Here is a 21,626-nt window from a genome sequence, read left to right on the forward strand (position 1 = left end):
TGTGGTCTCGGTGGAACCGACATACATGCACGCTAAAACAAACCACGACAGACGAACAACCGTAATGGTCCAAACTCTGAAATCGTCATCAGTTTGATTGTAGGTTGCCGTAAAAGGACAGTAATTTGATTGTCTTTAGTTTCGTTTTTACTTTCCGTTGGTTATTGATGAGGCTGAGCTGGGGGTTGGAGTAGGAGATGGTGGCATCCGTTATTTCTACACCCGTATTCAGGGTCAGAAAAACACTACAAAACAATCGATATCATGTTTTGTGGTTTTTATGTCGACTGACGATGATTGTATGAACGGAGGACGTTTGGTGTTATGATAACATTTTGTTTAGTAAGTTATTCTTATGGAATCAATGGAAGCAATTTGGCGAACATGTTGTGTCTGGGGTATTGCGCAATCTGATCTTTTATTTTCCCTAGTAATAAATTTAGTATTCAATAAAATCTATCGATATTAGTCGCATGAATGGAATGAATATAGAATGCTATTTCATTTTCTAGGAATTAAGGTTTTGGTGCTTTCCCATAACAATTTTTCTATGTTTCGTGTGAATTATTATAGCTTTCAACTCCACACATGTTGGCTTGCTTTTTGACTGACATAACTTAAAAGCTACTTTCAAAATAATAAATTATTAGGATCAAAATGATACAGCTAGTTTTTCAACAACGCGAAAAATCCAGGAAGATTATTTTTAGTAAATTCCAAAATTAAATGAGTGAGGTGGAACAGGAAAAATCGTTCGTTCATCGTCATGATTTTTTTACTGGTTTTAGTTTTTCACAGCTTCCAACTTATTTTCCTTTGCAGCGAAACCGAAACACGATGTCACTGGGGTCAAATTTTTTTCCCCTCCCCAACAACTTTTCTTTTGAAAAAGCTCTTTAGTTCGCTCGAAGAGATTTTCCATCCGGAGGGCTATCCTATTTACAGCGACCCATCTTTTCCAATTATAACTTGTTGAACTTTTGTCTTTTCGGCAGCTACGAACACGTGCCCGGAGAAGTGGTTATATTTTCTCGATCATAGCCCCGAGCAAACCGACAAAAAAAAATGTTCAACTGAATGAAAAACGGTTTATGATGGTCAGAAAACCCCTGCCACATTGTGTTGCTTTTTAGGAAAACTTCCGGTTTCGGATTTTTTTGCGAAATTGTTTTCATGATGGTCATGATGACTTTAGGCGCCATGAAATGTTTGTCGGGTTTTCGATTTTCTTCTGCTCTGCTGCCGCTCAGTTTAAATGGCACCCCAGCGAATAGTGACGTGATAATCATTTTTGTCGGGACACTGTTGACGTCATGCGTCTCTTTTACCTGGTCATTAGGTGTGGGATGTGCGCAACACCAACACCAATGTTTCCAATTCCTCAGTGAACCCCTTTTTTGGGTTTCTGTTTTGTCGATTGTGATCTAATTATTAATACTTGGGGTGTGTGATTGGGGGTTCTTTGTTTCCATGGTGTAAGTTATTTTTATACCGGAACACGGAGCGTTTGGTATCCTAAACATTAAGGAAACTTAATTTATCTACAAGGACGAGAACATGGGATCCATGAAGTTCCCTTTTGATGGGCTAGAAAAAAAACTCTTCCATTTATAAGTCTTCTCACGCCCTCAAGCTTCACATTCATCCTTGTCCATAGATAGTGTGCCCGAAAATAAATTAAACCGTAATTGATGTCGCCCAACGGTTTCATCTGATTTTCCTTGAAACCGTTGGTAGACACTTGTCTGCTAATGGACGCCTCCTATCTTCTTGATTTTGATGAGCGTAAATTAAACGCTTCTGGGGTGTTCCGTACTTGTTTCTAGGCTCGATCCTATCCATATCCGTATAAGTTTGATTCCAATGTATTAATTAATTTCTGATCCAACCCATCACTAATAGCATTCCGAGTTAGGCACGTGCTGCGACTATCCATTATACCGGACTTGATTGAAATAAAGCTCCTCACAGTGCAAAGTGATTGAAAATGGGGATGCACAAGCAGTGCCCGAGGTGACAAATAACATTTTGTAATAACGGTTGGTATAGACACCCAATACTGGAAAGTAATTTCGAACCATCTCCTGGGCAAAATTTTGAACCGATACAGTGGGGACTTAGGGAATTGGTAAGGTTAGAATACCGGACATATGGATGATGGTTGGTTGGTATCATTAGAGACTTAAAAACTCCCCCGGTATTCAAAAAGATCTATATACTTTGTTCAAGTATGAGAGAACACATTCTCCAATATTACCCAGGGAAGTGTGAGTTGTATATTATTCCTTCAGATCTCTAGATGTATAGAATTTCTTTAGGAATATCATGACTTAAGTTAACGTAGCCCAAACATTTTAACAAAATCTTCAAAGTATGACTAAAGGAATTGTTAATTAACTATTAAAATATTTAAACTTCCTTCAAAAACGTTCTATGCTGTGATCATTAACATGAATTTCAGTGAGGAAATGGGAAAGTTGTCGCAAACCGTCCACCTTGGAGCAGCAGCTGGGATTCAAAACTGCAAAAGCTATTAACAGACAAATAAACTAATTATCCCGAACAGTTCCCAAACCTCTCAACCTCCTTACAGACGTGAGCATCGTTAAAAGTACGTACCCAAAACCGTACCCAGAGCGCCGAGTGAAAACGACTTTTCGGCCAAGTTTTCTGTTCGGTGTTTTACACTAAAACCGTGACGATAAATGGTCACTGCACAGTGTGAACGCGGTACGGATAGAGCTGGAGCGAGTGGAGTCGTTTTCGAGAAAGTTTTGGCACTTTCTTGCTTCGAACTGCACCGTCCACTCCCTTGGTACTCTGCGAGGGAACTAGCTGTGCTGTCGTCTGTAAGCGATTCATATTGGAAAAGTTTGAATGCGTTTGAAATTTTGCTGCCGTTCCACCGTATTAGTTAGCATTATTCACTGTGTTATAGCACACGCTTTCCAGCTTCGATCGAAATCGATCGAAAGGATGTAAATATTGTTGTTTTTTGAGGGAATGAATTGTTTCAACTCGCAGGTCGATATACGGTGTTACTATTTGTGCTGTAAAACTGTTTAATAAATAATAGATCCGAAGTAGTGTTTCGATTAATGGACCCTTTTAGAAGGGTCATTCATAAACATCTTCAGTAAAGTGCCATTCAAATGTAGACGACTCTCAACACATTCATGAATCCTCAATGAACAGTTCATGGTATAATATTAATAGGCTTTGCATGGAATCGATCATTTTTGACGAAGAGCCACAATAAAAGTCGGCCAAGTACTTTCGGAATAAATGTTCTTTAACTGTTCTTGGAAGGAAATGTCTCCTGAATAATGTGAAATGTACCATAGATTAAGTTACCAGTACCAATACAACCAATAGCAGTTCTTCTTGATTAAATATAAAAAAAACACGAACAATTACTGAAAATTTTCTTGAAGTTTCTAGGCAATTTCTCAAAATTCAAATTAATGACTTTTATTTACACAGAAACCTCTACTTGAGAACACTAACAACCATGTAATTGGCAAATTTAAGCACTATGTTCGTAAGTTTTCCTTCTGGAACCCGTTGGCAAATGTATCTTACCACACGTAGCTCGGGGGTTATGTTAATCGTTATAAATAGCCGTATCTTCTTCGGCTAACATGTACGTACGTTCCGTGACAGACTTTATCAAATCCGTCCTTTTTCTGCTCACCCAGCGAGTCAATTGGAAGGCTGTCTCTTGTTGGCAAAAAATAAGAATAAATTTCCCCCATCCGCTCAACTTTCAACTACCGGATTTGCGTCATTCAGCTGTCAGCATCCAGCTGACGAAGCTGTTACCATTGCCGCCGAGGAGTCGTTCTGTCTAACAAACGATGACACTTTCTATTACCGTTTGGTTCGCCCCTGGCCCGACAACAGGCATCATAGGTTTGCTTTCGTTCACATTGTGTCACAAATCCTCCTAGAGCGTTTCTAAACATTTCAGAAAATAATTGCTCTATTTCATTCAAAAAAATTGATAAAAAAATTGGCTTACCATAGTTAAATAGTTAAATCTGTTTTAAGAACTACGACATTCATTTCTAAATGTTTAAATCTTAAATTTCTAACATAGAACACACAACAGCATCCTTCAAATGGACAATAGTTGGTCGTGTTTCGGAAGCAAACCAAAGCTCACCATGACACAGAGGCGATAAGAGTGATTTGATTGGTTTCTCTTCACCATGCTGGCAAACATTTAGGGGAAGTATTATTTCATTCTACCACCACCACGGTCATCTTTCTATGTCTCCGAACTCCACGGCAGACATTCGGTGGCTAGTTTTTTATTATTATTTTTGCTGTCGTTTCACAACGCAACCTCCGTTCCTGGCTACATATCACCGAGCCAGAGATTCGTCAAAAAATCCATCAAATGTCGTCGGTGCCGACGTCACCCATCTGACCGGTCATGTCTTGAGAGTCAGCAAGTTATCCGACCATCCCATCAAGCTCGGTCCATTCCATTTCGTGGCGCTGTGCTGCTCTATCTTGAGGGCTGACGATGATCTACCCGTCCATCGCAACCGACGACGGTGGTTTGAAAATGTCCGGGGTTGGAGTTGGGTACGATCTTCTGGACGATAATCCATTTTGTCACGTTTTCGGTTTCGCTTTTTTGTTCAGCTCCATACGCCGGTGTGCGTGGCATTTGTTGCTGGCTGTGTTAAAGCGAACGAATGTTAGTCGGTAGGAGTTTTTGTTCTTTACATTCCTCTCGTTTCTGATCCCGAAAGTTGAAGAAGATAAACCCACCGAATAAGTTTGTCTCCCTTGAGGTGGGATGGTTTCTCTAATCCCGCGTGTTATTGTAACATGACCAGCCAAAAAAACAACATCAAGCCGGTTTAAACATATCTATGGATTGAGGCTTGCTTAGAGATTCTAGGTAGGGGATTAATTTTTGTTGTTGTTGTAGCATAGATCGAATAGGAGTGATTTTGTATACTTAAATTTCTCTTCGATCGAATGTATCAATCCCACTTGCGTGTTTAAACCCACTCTCATTTTCTGCCGTGGGCACCATAAGCTTTAAGACTCTCTTTCAAAAACACAAGCCCACTTCTTTCGGGATCCTTTGCTTCGGGCAGTGTACGCGGGATGGCTTTTCTTCGGCATTTATTGTGTACATTTTCCAGTCGACTAAACTGGAACCAAATCAAGCAAGTTGGTTTCGAGGAAAGCTCGTGAAAAAACGTGCCGAACGGTGCTAAGGTTGCTTCTTGGAAAAATCTGGGAATAGAAGAGGGTGCTGGTGAATATTGTGAATTTAAAGTAGTCTTAATTATGGCTTAAAATGTCTTTGGTGCGTATAGCTTTCGATAAAATGGAGAGTGTGGTAGATACGCGATCGATATTGCGAAGCCATGGAAAGGATAACCGGGTGGATGGTTGTACAAAACGAAACCGTCTGGAAGTTCCTGGTAATTGTCGAATTGCTATGTTCATTATTCGAAAAAGGTATTTAAGAAACGTAGGCAAAGATGGAAACGTAAACGCGTGATTCGAGTGACGTGATTTATTCCTTTCAAAGTAATGTTTTAATTTGCCAGTCCTTTTCCATTGTGTGTCTAATAGAAACTGAATCAATTAACATACTACTTGGCTTTATTTCGTCATGAACACTTCACTACTGCTAACAATGTATTTGAGCTGGTTAAGTTGGTAAATGATTTGAATGTATCATTTAGCGCAATTATTTGAAATATGTGGTTACGAGTACGCATTGTTCATCTGTCCGTGCATCCATTAAATGTGTTTTGTTTATTGCACCTTAAAATGTGTTATTGTACACTCGCAAAAAAAATCTTACCCATCCACACAGTTTTCCGTGTAATAATGTAATAACGCAGATCAACTGAGCAATCAGCCCCGTTCTACAGACTGGAGCCTATTAAGTTAACATCCCTTTAAATAAATTGCACAACCACCAAATCGAGGTGGTTTTGTTTGTCGGAACCACCATCACCGGGTGGTTAAATGATTGACGGTGCAGCATTTCAACGAGCATGTTCTTTTTGTGGCACTACTGGAAGGAATAAATTCGTTTAAGCTGGGTGAATTTGTTGGAGGGTAAAATCAAAATGAATGGCTTCACTCATTGGGTTCATAAAATAATCATAAACTCAGTCAACCTGATTGCATCGTCAGCTTCAATCAATCTCCGAAAATTTTGCGAAGCATTGCGAATTTATCTTTTTTTCTTTGCCTTTGAATTTTACACTATTTTACCCCTCGTATTAATTTATCACATTCTCCTTTTTTTTCAGGAAATGTTTTTGTTATAGCGGCGATCCTGCTCGAACGAAATCTACAGAGCGTCGCCAATCACCTGATACTGTCACTGGCCGTGGCGGATCTACTTGTTGCCTGTCTAGTGATGCCACTCGGTGCCGTGTACGAGGTGTCCAAAGAGTGGCGTCTCGGGGCCGATTTGTGCGACATGTGGACGTCGAGCGACGTACTGTGCTGCACCGCTTCCATCCTTCATCTGGTGGCCATCGCACTGGACCGGTAAGTGCTTTCGACGTAATTCGATAAAAGTGCGTCTGCCCACCGTCATCCTGTGGGCAAAGTGTCTATCGCTTACTTGTGGCTGATAATGAGTGAAATAGCGGCACGATAGAATTGTTTTTGTACACTGAGCTACCTCACGAGCTGCAGCTCGCATATCTCGAAATAGATCCGAATATCTTTTCGGTTAATTTTTACTAAGGATATGGACTAAAATGCTCCTGGTATGTGAGAACTATATGTTATGTATGTTAGTTTGTCAACAAACCATATACAATTTGGAATTATTATTGTTTCCTTGAAGCACTCCTTTAATGAAATATGCGTTATTCACGATATCTTGCGAGCTGCAAAGAAATAGTTTCACCATCGCTAACTTCGTGTGCCCTCGGGTATTATTGAGTATACGGTATAGACCAGCACTTTCGTGTATTAATTTTCCAGAAAGGTTTCGTGGTATATTATTCTAACCGTTTACCCTAAGAGATTGATTCCCATGATTTTACCGCAATACCCTCAAGCTACTCTTAAAGTCTATCGAATAAGCTATTGTTTTGCAAAGGTACAAGCAAAAAGACATGAAATCGATTCAATTTGATTCGCCCGAATCTTCCCGAGTATGCTGCAACACTTTCTACAACAGAAATTTCCAAATATTTCTTTCGGATGTTTCCTTCCTTTCCTGAAATTCACCATCTATTTTGTGTATTTTCTTGGACCCAAACAACTCTCCGCAATCAACCCCTCAGGGTCCAAAACGCGCGCGTATGCTGTGCCATTCGAAAAAATGAAGTCTTCGCGCTATATCATCTTTAATTCTACCATTCGTGCTTGCCTCCGTGTCTGCGGTCTGATGCGGGGTCGTATAAATAAAAAAAGGTTTTTCGAAGCGTTTGCCAGAGCCATTTGCCCTGAAGGGATCGAAGATTGACAGGAGGCAGAATGATTTTTGCTAACATATGCAGGATCAAGCGTTTGCTTACAAGAGAATGTTCGTGTTTTTCGTGTCTTTGCTTTTCCAAACACTTCCAATTTCTGCCTTTGACGTGACGTTCGAAGAGCCTCTTAGAACACCAGCCAACCAGCCAGGTGGGCTGCCCGAGCTAAAAGATCCAATCCATCATGTGCCGTCGGAGCATGAACGTACTATGATATTCTTACCGTGCCATGCTTATGGGTTAAGTTCAGTGAACCGTATGAAGTTCGTGAAGGGTCTTTCATAAATTTGGCGTAAGAAGAGTGCACAGGTATATTTTGCAAGTCCATAGTTAGGTCATTGAAATTGACTGGCATTGCTTAATTTTTTGATAAACTACCAGAAAAGCAAAAGCATGTCTTTCCGTTTCTGGAAAGGCCAAAACTTTATCAGATGAAATTGAGCAAAATTGCATTCATAGAGCACCTGCTTTGAAGTGCCATATCTCACCGGAATGGTAATGAATACTCAAGATATACTACCGTATATGCCTATTGACAACCAGAGCGCTGATTCTTTCTTTTAATTTGGCAGGTTAACATGGAAACTATTTCAACATTAACATTCCCGAGTCTGAGCTATTCAAACTCTAATATGGTAATACGTCGATGGTATGACACATATGAAACATAAATTCTTCTTACCATGGCTTCAGGCAGTCGGTTCGATCGTTTTGGATGGTCCCACCTTCAAAAAAGTTTACTCGCGTCAAGAAGCGACAAGACGTTACCTTGGGCGTCAATAATTTCTTGTTGCGTTGCATTCTTGAGCAGATTAGCAGAGGTTATTTCGAAATCCTATTCATGGTAATGAGAAAAAATCTCTCTTCACCGAAGGAAAAACTTTAGCGTACCAGGTTGAGCAAGATTTCTTTACTGCTATTGAAACAACTCAAATTATGTTGCACTTTTTGTGCGTATGATGCTCAGTGATTCCGTGCCGAGGCTTGCAGTACAGCACAGCCGCACGCACACACATACGCTAGCGAATGAAGAAAATTCCTTGTTGAAAGTTTTCCATCTAATCTGATTAACTTCAACCAACCAGCGAACCGGTTCGGTACGGAGCATAGAGCGGTCGCACACCAGTGTTTGTCCTCTCGCTGTGTTAGTTTGCTTGTCGTACCGAAACCGATGACGCCAGCCACAAAACTTCATCCTGACCGTTTTCATTAAAAACAACTGATAGCAGCTGACTTTTGTCGGCAGTGTTCGAATAACTTTTGCATAACTTGTCTCTAGCTTTGTGAGCAGCAGAAATCTTTCCAAGGAGGTCTGTTGCTTGCCAAGGATACTTGCGTTACGAACGTCTTGTTGTGCCTGTGCAGTGAAAGTTTTAAGGCCTAATTTCATTGCAAATTCAGTGCTGAGATGGGCCGGTTTGCTCGAGAAAGCAGCCCGAGCGTGCTCCGGATTCGGTGCGGAAGAAAAACACAACAAAAGAATGTTCCTCACCCATTGGCCATGTCCTTTCGCACTAGTGAACCATGCACAGGGTGAGAGCAACTTTTCGATATTCTTTGGGGAACACATGTTGGAAGTTATTTCCACAAGATCGCAGATGTAAGCATCGTTTACGGTGTATGAATGCATTTTAAAGGAAATGTGTTTTAAAAATATCAACAGTAGTGGTAAAATAACCATTTCCGGCCTTGCTTTCATTATCTCTTGTTGCAGTTCAGATTAAATGTGTGGTGATTTTTTAATCTTTTGACATCTCAACGTAATAGTCGCTACTTGCCTTACCTAATCGTGCTAAAAGACTCCTCACATACTCCAAATCAGGCTTCGTTTGATAACTAACAAGCATTGAAAGGCTTTTACCGTAAAAGCACAAATTCTGTACTGCACTGATGTTGTTCCTTAACCTCGCAACAAGATGCCTAACCAGGCACTTTCTCATGCTGAAGCGCGAAGCAACTATGTTAAGCTGTATCAGGTTTTAAAAGGCACCTCGCATCCTAACACCAATTTAAGAAAAATCCATTAGCAGTTGTGCCACATGCCTGTTCGGCATGGTAAAAGTAGTTCACACCCATTATCAACGAAAGCTTTCCTCGCTCGCGCTGCTTCTCACTTTCATGTGACAAAATGGACGCCGAACGAAACGAATGCAGGAAAAAAGGCTTTTACTTAAGAGCAGAAGCGGCACTAGCAGCACAATGTCCGACAGGGACGAATACAATTAATCATTCTCTAAAGGGAAAATAGCGGTGGCAAGGATAATTTAATTGCTGCATAGCACAACACGATGAGTAAAACGAGGTGTCACAACAGACAGTTAGTAGCAGGAGAAGGTAAAGATAATTTACCTCGAATATGAGTTATCTTTTAATTATCGTCTGAGAAAAACTTAATACGCCATGTATAGCAGTTCCTGCAAGTAGAGTTTAAACATGATCGGCACAAGTTGTCTAATGAGATTGCACAGTATTTAATGAATGTATCGAGTATGCATTATCAAATTAAAATTAGTATAAATGTATTAGTTTATTAAATAAAAATATCAAGAATATTAAAAAAAACTAGTTAAGAGGTAGATTTTATTGTTAGATTTCATTATTTTTTTATTGCTGGGACTACCAGGACACAATTTCTATCACCATGCTATTGTTTAAAGGGATTGCTACTCGTTAGTTTGGTTTGTTGATACCTGGTGCTCTTTAAGGACATTAGTTTAGGATAGACCATATAGACAATTTAAGTAAATACTACTATCCGATGTCATAAACACATTATCCTGTATATATTGCACATGATTCACCCTCCTATTCCAAAACGTTCGATTAGCATCATATCAGGTTCTACTATAAACCTGGATAAAATTCCACACACGCACACCCGTATGCACACATACATGCACAAACATACACACCGATGCAGTAATGTGCTGCTCATCCGTACATTCCAATCAAATGGATGGAGATGAAAATTGTTTCTCTGCAGTACAGAGTGGCCCAGTTCATCGTGCACATCTCAAGCACTTGTTGGAAAAACGAGATACAGAGTGGTAACCTTTTGCTAAAGGTGTTGGAATTATGGAAATGTCGACCCGGTTCTGATTGCGCACAGGTACCGCCCCTTTCCGCTTCCCACGCGGTACGCTCGTCATCTTAATGCGTTTTGCTGACAGCTTTTCAGTAGCAGCTAGTTGCAGTTGGTAGATTGTCACTGGTGTACCATCGTGGTGTATCTTGCTGGTCGCATAATGTACCTGACAGTAAGGTAGCCTTGCTGTGAGAAGGTGTAAAGCGTTAAAGAAACAATGAACAATGCACTGTTGTGGTTTAGTCGGTGATGGAAACCACAATAGCTGAAGTCTCTACTGCACTTACTAAAGAGTTTATCCTGACGCATGGACTTGTTTCCAAGCAGTGGTAAACCGCAGATAAAAATAACATTTTCCGGAACCTTCTCTTTTCGGATTTTATCTACGCCCGATTGTGGGTAATTTACATGACAAAATACCTTTCATTGGATCACAGACATGATTATCGTATGAAGTGCAGTTTAGTTGCGGTGGTGTAAAGCGTATTTTTGTAAAACATTATGCAAATTTTCACTGTACATACAATTACAATGGTAGGAAATCGCTTCCTAATGTGATGCAAGTATTTGAAATGCTTGGCAATTCAAAAGCTGCTTGTAGAGGCATGTAACACACTTCGCATACATGAAACCCTGGCAACAAACGATCCACGTAACGACCACCTTAACTTCATCCACCGTAAATGTATTGCTAACGTTTGCTTAGCAAAGCAAAGCAAAGACATGCAACGTCATGCGCGTGGTGTCGCGAAATAAGAAGCTGCAAATTTGCGATAAATTTCTCCAGACTAACCACCGTGTTGTTACCCTCCCAGTCGACACCACGATCACGTGGAATAGATTATACAACGAGCTTAACATTTTTTTTTTTCGCAATAGGACGAATCCCGGCAAGATGCATCTTCGGTGTGCAATCGCATAACAACCGTGTGGAATACCGCAGTGCACCATCCAACGGGCAAAGAGCTCTCTGTGCGCTTAGATATATGCAGCGAGTGTGTGCTAACTGACGATAATATTGGAGTGTTATGAGAGTGCTGCAAATTTATCCGGCGTAATCGCAAAATAATTTATCAAATGCATATTTATGTGCGTACATGGTGTGCCACGGCAGTGCATGTTTTTTTAAAATAATAGATAAGTTTCACGTACTCGTTCGTTAGCTGTTTCTTTTTTTTTACTCGTAAAGGTTATGTGGAGGTGCTAAATGTAATACAAAAATGTTAAAGAAACCCACCAAAACTATGAGATTAGGGCTGTTCATTTTAAAATATTAGTAAATTGTCCTTACACCATCCATAAATTGCAAATGTTTATGATTAAAAACTTTGCCAATTGAATAACTTCCAATATATACTCAATAATGTTTTCAGCCTAAGGGTATTTACATCCTTAGCAAGTGTTTTCTCAACTGAGGTTTAGGCATTGAGTTCATTTTTTTGTAGATTCATTTTGAATTTATTCTCTGCAATTGTTGTTATTATTTTCCATTCTAAATCCACCTTTTTCAGCAAAACCACCTACATATTATAGGCACTTGAAAGTGTCCTCAAAGTGTAGCAGCACTCCAAAATACCATGCAAAGCCTTAAATCGTGTCCATTCTTGCAAACAGACACGCTCACCCACAGCTAACCGGCTAGCCCGGTGGCAGAGAAGTCGCCCTTTCGAATGCGTCCACGACATTAGTCTCCAAGTGCTCTTTTGGCTGCCCTTATTGCATCGTCGGTTGCTGTCGCAGCAACATATGTAAAATATCGTACTCTGCATTCAATTTATATGCAAATTTTCGCATGCATGTATCGTTGGGTAGCGAAAAAGGGAGACAGGACGAAAACCGTGGTGCCACAAATCCCACCAACGAAGGTTCAATAGTAGTGTAAGCCACAGGCACACTCGTACAATGTGTGTCCTGCGACAGTTAGAGTAGAAAAGTGCTTATCGAATCCAGCTCTAGAATCTGTACCGCTTGTAGACAACAGAAAATCTTTCATCCTCAAAATCGATTGATACGAAATAATCATTCACAAATTATCGGTTCTAGTTTGGTACTGTCGAAAACACTCATGGATTAGAATTCGGTATTGTTATTCTGTGGTACTATTTGTCTTATAGTGTAGACCTTATCTTGCCTGTGCCTTATAGTGAAACGGTCTACGGAGCAATATCCTGACCGGAAGCCTTAACTTTGAAAATCAGGAATAAAGGTCAACATCACTTCAAAAGAATAGTACTTTTGACATTTAACATACATTATACGAAACTCACTAAATTGTCTACATTTGACAGTAAAATAATTATCTTTAAAATGTATCTAAAACCTAGAAACTATTCCCCTTCTTAAAACCTCGAAATTAGAAGGAAATATCAACAAACTCTTCGATTCACTATCCCTAATATTGCTCGACTAAAATGGTTCTCCTTTTCAATCTCAGGTACTGGGCGGTGACGGACATTGACTACGCACATCAGCGTACGGCCCGCCGGATAGGCTACATGATCATCATCATATGGACGCTATCGGTGCTGGTCTCGATAGCGCCACTACTCGGCTGGAAGGACCCGGAATGGGAAACGCGCGTCTATCAGGATCTACAGTGTATCGTCTCACAGGACGTCAGTTATCAGATCTTTGCCACCGCGTCTAGCTTCTACGTGCCACTGCTAGTCATACTATTTCTGTACTGGCGAATATTTCTTGCCGCCCGGAAACGGATCCGTCGAAGGCAGCAGGTACGATCCTTCAGCACGTTTAAGTGTCTGTGTTGGTTTTTTTCTTTCTTTCTCGTTCTCTTTCTCTCTTTTTATCTTTCTCTTTTTGTCGTGATTTTCATTCTACAAGTTGTCGTTCATTGCATTAATTTATCAGCTCCTAAACGTCCTTCGTATCGATGCAAAATTCACTTTCTTGTTGCATCCTTCATCGTGAATTTCTATTTTCGCCACAATAATGTAGCTGTTATTTATAATCCTCTTCGCCACCCTAATTCAATGTCCGTTCATCCACTGTTTTGTGTTACGTTTGTACTCTCTTCCCCGCACCATGTTGTCAATCGTTTCACAAGGTTTTTCTTTATTTTTCTTTTTCACGTACTATTAATGGTTATTGTTTCATGTTTTTCAACATCCTGTCATTATTTTCCCACAGTTGTTTCCCATATCAACTCATCCATAAAACTCCCATTTCATGATGGTGTCACCAACGGCCTGGTTAAGCGGAAATGTTACGAACAAAATTCAATAACATTCCCCATACTATACATTCCTGTTCACGGCCGAATTCTGTTCACGTAATCCGCACCTGTCATTACTCTTTTGCGGCTGGAAGATCGTTCACTCGCGCACTCCGAAAGCTATTCCCAAAATTGATTGCTGCAAGTTTATAAGTCATGATGCTCGGTTGGAAGTAAAAAACAAAAAAACAATCGGTTACGGGAGCTAAACAATATTCTTCTGCCGTTTCGTCGGTGTTATTCTTTTGTTTCGTTTTCATCTCTCGTCGAGTTTTATCTTTGACAGTTTGAGCTACTCATATTCTATCTGCGTTCTTTCCGGTTCCTCTACTTTTGCGATCCTACCAACGTACACATTCTTCTTTCCACACAAACATACAAAGACGTACACTCGTTTGAAACACGTAACGTGTTCCTTCCTTGCAAGGACAAAAGCTGTACCAAACATATAGCGGAACAAAATAGCTGCATTTCTTTCCTGAAGCTTCGGCATTTTCCACCTTAAACTTGAAACCGTGCGGTCCGAAACGCGAGAATGACAGTTTTCCGCCGTTATTCCCTCGAATGACGCGCCGTTTTATTTCTTCTCTTTTTATCGTCTCACTGTACAGCATTGTACTTGTTTCCACTCTATTTTTGTTCTGGAGTGTACTCGTATTGAAGTTGTTATGCTGATAAAGGGTTTCCATTTTCCCAGCGTTTCCATTTCGACGAGTTTGTTTTTGTGATATCACTCCGTTCATTACATGTGTTGCGTTTCTATATTTTACCACAATACTCACGTTCGTGACGGCATTATATATTGTTTTCATCATTTTTTAGTTGATTTGTTCCTTGTTGAACACTTGCATGTCTTTAGTAGTGTGTGTCTTACATTCAATGTAACAAAATTCAGCCCGATAGCCCGTTTGAAGCGCTTAACATGCTAAAGGATAGGCAAAACCACAGACCTCCATAGCAACCACGAGTTTAACGGGCTTAAATATATGTAGCCTTCATACAAATCAGTGATGCCAAGCGTATTTGTATAGAGGATATATAATATTGCACCCGTTAAACTCGTTTTTGTTTCGGAGGGGATTGTTGCATTTCGTAGTTTAGGGAAGTTCTCTCGAGCGATATCGATATATATTTCATAATACCATTAATTGTCATGTTTCGACATCTTCCTTCGCATTCTATCTCTATTATTAAGTTGGATATGAATTGCATCATTTCCATGTTTAATTGTATAACATTTTGTTCGTCCTTGATGCCTGTTTATTTCCTTCATACATATCTATTCATTTCCAGTAGCTATTGATATCACTGAAACCACGAACAGCTGTGTTTTTTCGTATATATTCATACACTGCTATATAAGTAAAAAATAAACACTTTTTTGTTTGTCATCTTTGCATAAATAGTATTTGTAAAAATTGTACTCATGATTCACATATGCAGCACACAATTCTTGGGGAATTGTACTGCAGTAGTACTTTTTTCTCCTCGCAGCTCCAACCATCCTTGTTACGACAAAAGTCGCTAATGGAGATTCTTCGTCAAGGCAACCAGTTTAATGCTAATGTCGATTGTGTTTCGATGCAAAGCCTCACTTAGTGATGCGCATTAGATTTTGTGTCTCCCTTCTGCTTTTACATCCCGGTGGTAGACGATTTCGGGCTTCGCTGATTGCTTCATCAAAGAGCAGCAGTAACAGTAGTGGCATGAAGCTCAATGCATTTCTTCATGCTGGCTGAGCTGTATTCGCTCCAGCTGCACTTCACTTTTTCACTTGATGAATTCAACCGCTGGTTAGCGTTTGTGCTGATTGTAAGATGGTTCCCATCAGCGCTTGGGCAGTATTTAAAGTGATGCTTTTCGTTTGCAAAGCGCTCTTTTCACTAAGGTTCGTTTACTCGTTCGTTTCCGCAATGTCCATAATTGCCATCTTCCGTTTCCCGAAGATCCTTGGCGTAGTTGTGTAACGTAGAACAAAGACTTGGTTCGTTATTGTGGTTAGGATTCGCTCTCTCAATCGGAATCATTTCTTAGAAAGACATTCAGCTAATGGGAAGAAAAGATGCAGAAAAAACCTTGTCCAGAGCTTACTCGTTTATTCCCGCCAATCCTTACAAAACAAATACATGATATACACAATATTTGACAAAATGCTAATTTTCTTCATTTTACACACATACAGGGAAGAACAATAGTGCAATTGATACCAAAACCTTTAGTAAGTATTTGGGTTATGTTTTTTTTACTATTCTATCTTAGTTTGTCGTTTGGTTTGGTTTGGATTTTTGTTTTCTGCCCTTTTGTGCTTTTGTGTTTGTCTTCAACACTAACGCGTTTAATTTGCGTGTGTTTTTACTATCTTAGTGTCCTAGCGAATGAAGTTGTGTTTTCCGTTTGTTTTTATTTTTTATTATTTCTTTCCGAGCTCTAATTTGATGTCCAAATTTGTAGTAGTGAGACAGTACTGAGAAAAGAATATTATGCTTTTGTTCCACCTATTTTAGTTTTTTTTTTACCGATTAAGCAACAGTGTATCGTGATCGTGTGTATGTATCTTTTTTAACTGCGTGGTAGCATTTGCGTATGTGTGTGAAAGTCATGATGAGGGCACCTTTAGTGCGGTGCGAAAATCAACTACTTTCACCTGTCAAAGGTGAACCTCCTCATTCACAACACGCTCATCAACATTCCGTGCTCGTAGTCATCAAACTAGCGCTATTCGTTATCCCTAGATCTTCGCGGCTACTCGCTCATATATTCGCACACATACACACACACACACACTCGCTGTTGTCTAAAAGACCCCTTTTAGCATCAACCCTTGTCTGCGAAGAACCGATATAGTTCGTGGTAGTGTAGTGAATATCTTCACACTGTTATAGCATTCACCCCCAAATAACTTCACTCATGTTAGTCAACACTACAACACAACACCCCTCACTAGCCCTGCAAGATGTTATCTGTCATCGGCAAGAGAGGCAGATCATCACCTCGATCTAGTCGCCAGTGGTACGCTGTCTCCCTGTCTCGCTCTTTCTCTGTTTCCCTCTCTCTCTCTATTTCTCTCTTGCTCCATCTTTGTCTATATATCCTAACTTTGCTTCTAGTGTGATAAATCAGATTACAATATATACGCACTTGGAATATCCATAGAGCCGTCCGAAGGTGGACGAATTGGTGGGACTTATCTTACTGCTTCAGCACCATTCCAAGTCCTGTTCTCCCCGTGTGGCTTAGCCGCTTCGATACGCTATAGTAACTGTTTTATTCCTTTGCTGCATTTCATAAGCCAATGTTCCGTTGTTTGTCCTGTTTGTCCTAGTGCGCATCCACATTTAACTTTATGTGCCGTGGCTCTTGGCTCTTAATAAAATGTAAAAGAAATGCTTGACCATGAAGGCCTTAGGCTTTAGATGCGTTTTTCCAGAGGCTCTGCTCTACACGCTTTAGCTCGTAGGTATTGAAGTGATTTCAGCACTTATAGGTCTTAGAGACATTGCCCGCAATGATGTAGTGATAGATATAACTTCACTAGACGAATTCATCAGCAGGGGAACATCCACATCGCTTCAAACAAATTATCATGGTGGAAAATTATTTTCCTCCATGATGCAATAACTCGTAGGCCTCTCATTGTTATATGCTTACTGACTTACTCATAGCTCATTGACCAAAACATGACAAACATTTTCGCTGGGTATCACAATGTCTAAAGTAAAAATCTAAGCCTAATGAAGATATAGGAGGATTTAAAAATGATATAATTTTTATTATTGTTTTCATACAAGTGCAATCAAATCAATTTCAACCTTTGGCTATCATCATTATCTAAACGATGTTAATGTTAAATCAAACAAACAAATCTAATAAACCTATCAACCGTATGAGAGGCTTTCTCTGCTTATAATTTCATTCCGCAACAAATATCGGAGCAATTTCATTCAGGGTGATCGAGTTTTTTTTACAAATATGATTATCTTGTCCTAGATGATAAGTTTGTGGTTTTCGCTTCACTGCGTACCATTTTACTTTGTTCCCAGTAAATTGTAAATGCAAAGTTTTCCTTCACCTTCAGGCACGCCCGTGTCGTGAGGTTCAAATTTTACATCATTGAGTTGGCATTGATTGGTAAGTGGACTAGGGTGAGTATGGTGAGGGAATACTCGGCAATCCTTCCTGGAAAACATGTTTCACAACAACTATACACCCATACCCATACACCCAACTTTCCCATTCGAAACATATAACCTACGCATTGTTGCCGTTTGTTCTACATCCCGTTTGAGGCAACTTTTAGAATTGAAAACATTTTCCAAGAGTTTCAAAGATTTCCCTTTCGTAGAATGCTGTACAACAGAGTTTTTCCCACTATCTTTCATATTCTCCAATGTATTAGTTAAAAAAATTTAAACAGCTATACATTTTCTCCCTGGAAGCTATGTATTAATCCTAATTTAGACTGAAAGTTAACTTAGTTAAACTATTTCGACTTTTCAAAATAATTTAAGGTAAATGAAATACTTTTCAAAACCCTTAATACTTAACACAAAATTAAAGCGCTCTATATGGTTAAAGGAGGTGGAACAAAGTAGGCATTGAATAATTTTATGCGTAATAAACTCAATTCACAATTCAATTGAATGTACCCATTTAAGCTACAGACCAAACATTCTGCAATGTTCGAACGTAAACGAGATGCCTGTGGCATCACTAATCCTGAATAATAACATCAAAAATATTCGAATCTATTCAGAAGTTTCATTCTACACCAAGAAAACAACTTTCCCTCCTCTACACCAAGTCAAACTTTCCCAGTCCTAGTCACTGCTATAATCTTTCGATATGGAGTATAGTTGGAAGTGATCTTAAACTTTAGAATGGCAGTGCTGTCTGTGATACTGTATATTGGGTTGTCTACTAGAAAAAAGACCAAATTTTATTTGCTAGGGCAGCAGCACAATGTTTGTGCATATGATTGAAAACTATGCTAAAATATAAAGTTTTGACATTTTGTATAAAATATTGTCTGTCCTAAATGGCTTGAACCCCTAGACTATTCCTTTTGGCAAAATATATTCACTCTATCCTGTAAGCGCTGCATTCGCCATATTTGAAAGGTTTATCTGTACAACACGCCAGTAAACCTGCGGTTGCGGTCAGTGTCTGCATTATGCAGCTTTTATGTAGGAAACCAACGAGATGAATGGTCTGCATTATGCAGAGATGTGGCGTTGAGCTGTGCAATTGCATACTACGCCTGGTTAGCGCTCCTTGGTTTGGTAGTTATGATTGATGTCCCCAAAGGAAACCTCATTGCTCATAGTGAGGTAGGGGTACTTAGTTGAAGTCCGTTGGTTTTGCGAAATTTTCACGATGATGCAGTAACGTAGGATTTGGATTGAACATATCTTTACTAGTTTTATATCATGAAACTGTAATTATCAATAGCTGAAAGAAGTATGTTTTTTTGCTTATTCGGATTGAACATAAGCATTATATCTTATCATGATAATGAAACACGTCAAAACAGCAACTCGAGAGGAGCTTTACAAACATCTTGATGCTAAGCAAATTTATGTTTGCAGAATTTCCATCAAGCAATGTATTGTAAATTGATCCAGTGATAAATGAGAAAATTACAATAAAAACTGTAACCATCATTCATTAAGCACGGAAGGATAAATGAAAAGCTTTTGCATAGCGACCGCGATAAAGACCACAAACACCCAGCCAAGCAAAACCTCAAACAATGGATGGAAACCCTAACAAAAGGCAGTGATTCTGTTCGTAATTTTAAAATTATGTTATCCATAATGCAGAGCGGATTCAATAAAAGCAAGCGCCTTCAATCATTGTTACCTTAATTGGCTGTGTATTTATTGGGCCCGGAGTTTGCACACCGCCGGGCGCTTTGCCGTCATGTTTCCCCAATCGAGTGACAGTCCAAGAGAGGTTGGGGATTTTAGCTGAAGGAAGATGGCAGCTCTTTGTGTGCGTGTCCCGGTTCTCCCGTTTGCTTCTTCCCTGTCGAGACAGGTATAGTGAATAATGTTACCACAAAGGCCTATTCATTAAAATGCCAAAAATCTAGCCCGGAAACCAGCTACACGGCATGGAGATTGGCTACATTACGGCATTAATTCAATCAGGTCCGTCCTTTGACAAACCAACAAAAAACTTGTGAAGCCGGTAGCGCTTTCTAGCTGCCACTCGGCCAGCAGCTAGCTATATAGGATTTTGAACTCTTCGGCTCGGATGAGCCATTCGACTTGGCTTAATGATTTTAGTCATCGCCTTAATTAATTTTCTGAAAACTCGGCCTTTTCACTAAACTGAGCACTTTTTACGGTTTAAGGGTTGTAGAGCAAGACTTCAATTAGAGAGCTGAAAGAATCTAACAAAAGATATTTATTGAAGCTGGTTTTATCATTTTGGGTAACATTCGCAACAGCTTGTTGTACATCAAGTTAAGTAAACAGAAGCACGGTTTCATATATCGCCTGATGAAAATTCAAACACACAGGCATGCTTCACATAAGAGTTGTTTAAATGGTACTGCAATGTTGAAGTGGTGAATTGAAACAAATTGTCTGCTTTCGCTAGCTTTTCCTTTGTTTTTGAATCTCAATCCCCAAAAATCATCAATGGGCAACACATTTCAGAAGGAACACCTTAACTTCAACCACCGAACATCGAAATGTAACGAAATAAATTGGTTTTCCATTTCGCTGAGTTGTTGCAAATGAATATTTGCAATGAATAAAATATTTCGCTGCTCCTAAATACAATTAAATGCTCCGGGAAAAAGCTCACATTCCACCTGAACCGTACCCACCCTTTTTTCGATTGAATTTTTTACATCGGGCGCACTTACCTATGTGTACAATGTACCAAATTTTATCATCACTGTCTGGTTGGTGCGGAATGTTTTTTGCTTTCGCTTTGTGTTGCCTTTTCATGATGAACGAGCTTCCATTTTATTACAGGACTATGTATGTATGCGTGTGTTGCACGATGTTTCCACAATGTTTAACCGCTCGTCAATGGTCTTTGTGGTTCGAGTAAAGCCTAAAGGAGTGGCGAATGTTACCATTTCCATTCTCTCTCTCTCACTCTCTCTCTCTCTCACTCTCTCTCTCTATTCAGTTATATACTTAAAGTTATACTGAAAAGGGCATAAAGAATACATATTTTGGTCAGTTTGTTGTAAAATATATCCCTTCGACTATGAGAGTCTCTTTTTCCAAAACGTTTCGTATGGGCATTCACAATGCAGTACTCTTTCGACACTTTTACCCATGCATTGATGTAACTAAGAGTGTAAATCGAAATCCTCACTTCAAATGAAACTGAAACTTTCTTAATTCAATCTCGACTGAGGGAGATTTGTAATAAGGATTTTAAACGGAAATTAGTTTTGTTTCCTCAGCATAAAACTGTATTTAAACACTTTTTGTGATAAATTGAATCTTGAAAGCAACCTCCAAATAATCGGACCATTCTGCTTTATTCGCAGCCTTTTTGGCACAAATCGACCAAAGAAAAACATAAACCCCTCATCCCAATGCCCTAAATCAAGTTCATCGGGTTAAATTGTTCCATGCCGGATCAAATACGCAATCAGAATCAGGAGGTGGGATAGTAGATAGGTCCAAGCTTCATCCTTTATCAGACGCTATGGCAAATCCTTCCAAAGTGTTCACTTAAAGACAAAAAAGGCAAGATTTAGCCGTCTATCAGTTCGGCCACAATCAAAGGACGTTGGCTTTTCGCAGTTAAAGTAACGCTTTGCAGCCGTATCTACGTTTCTGCAGTAAATTACTCTGTCAAA

The 21,626-nt window shown here is 39.6% G+C and overlaps 1 protein-coding gene across 1 annotated transcript in view; it reads left to right on the forward strand.

Annotated features, from left to right (window-relative positions):
* Nucleotides 1-21,626, forward strand: part of LOC128709581 (5-hydroxytryptamine receptor-like) — a 33,228-nt gene that overhangs the window by 9,540 nt on the left and 2,062 nt on the right. Inside the window, exons 2-4 of the mRNA XM_053804586.1 lie at nucleotides 6,297-6,540; nucleotides 12,998-13,295; nucleotides 15,978-16,013. Coding sequence (XP_053660561.1) covers nucleotides 6,297-6,540; nucleotides 12,998-13,295; nucleotides 15,978-16,013 — 578 coding nt within the window. The remainder of the gene's footprint in view (nucleotides 1-6,296; nucleotides 6,541-12,997; nucleotides 13,296-15,977; nucleotides 16,014-21,626) is intronic.

Source organism: Anopheles marshallii, chromosome 2 (assembly GCF_943734725.1).
Source record: "Anopheles marshallii chromosome 2, idAnoMarsDA_429_01, whole genome shotgun sequence".
Lineage (NCBI taxonomy): Eukaryota > Metazoa > Arthropoda > Insecta > Diptera > Culicidae > Anopheles > Anopheles marshallii.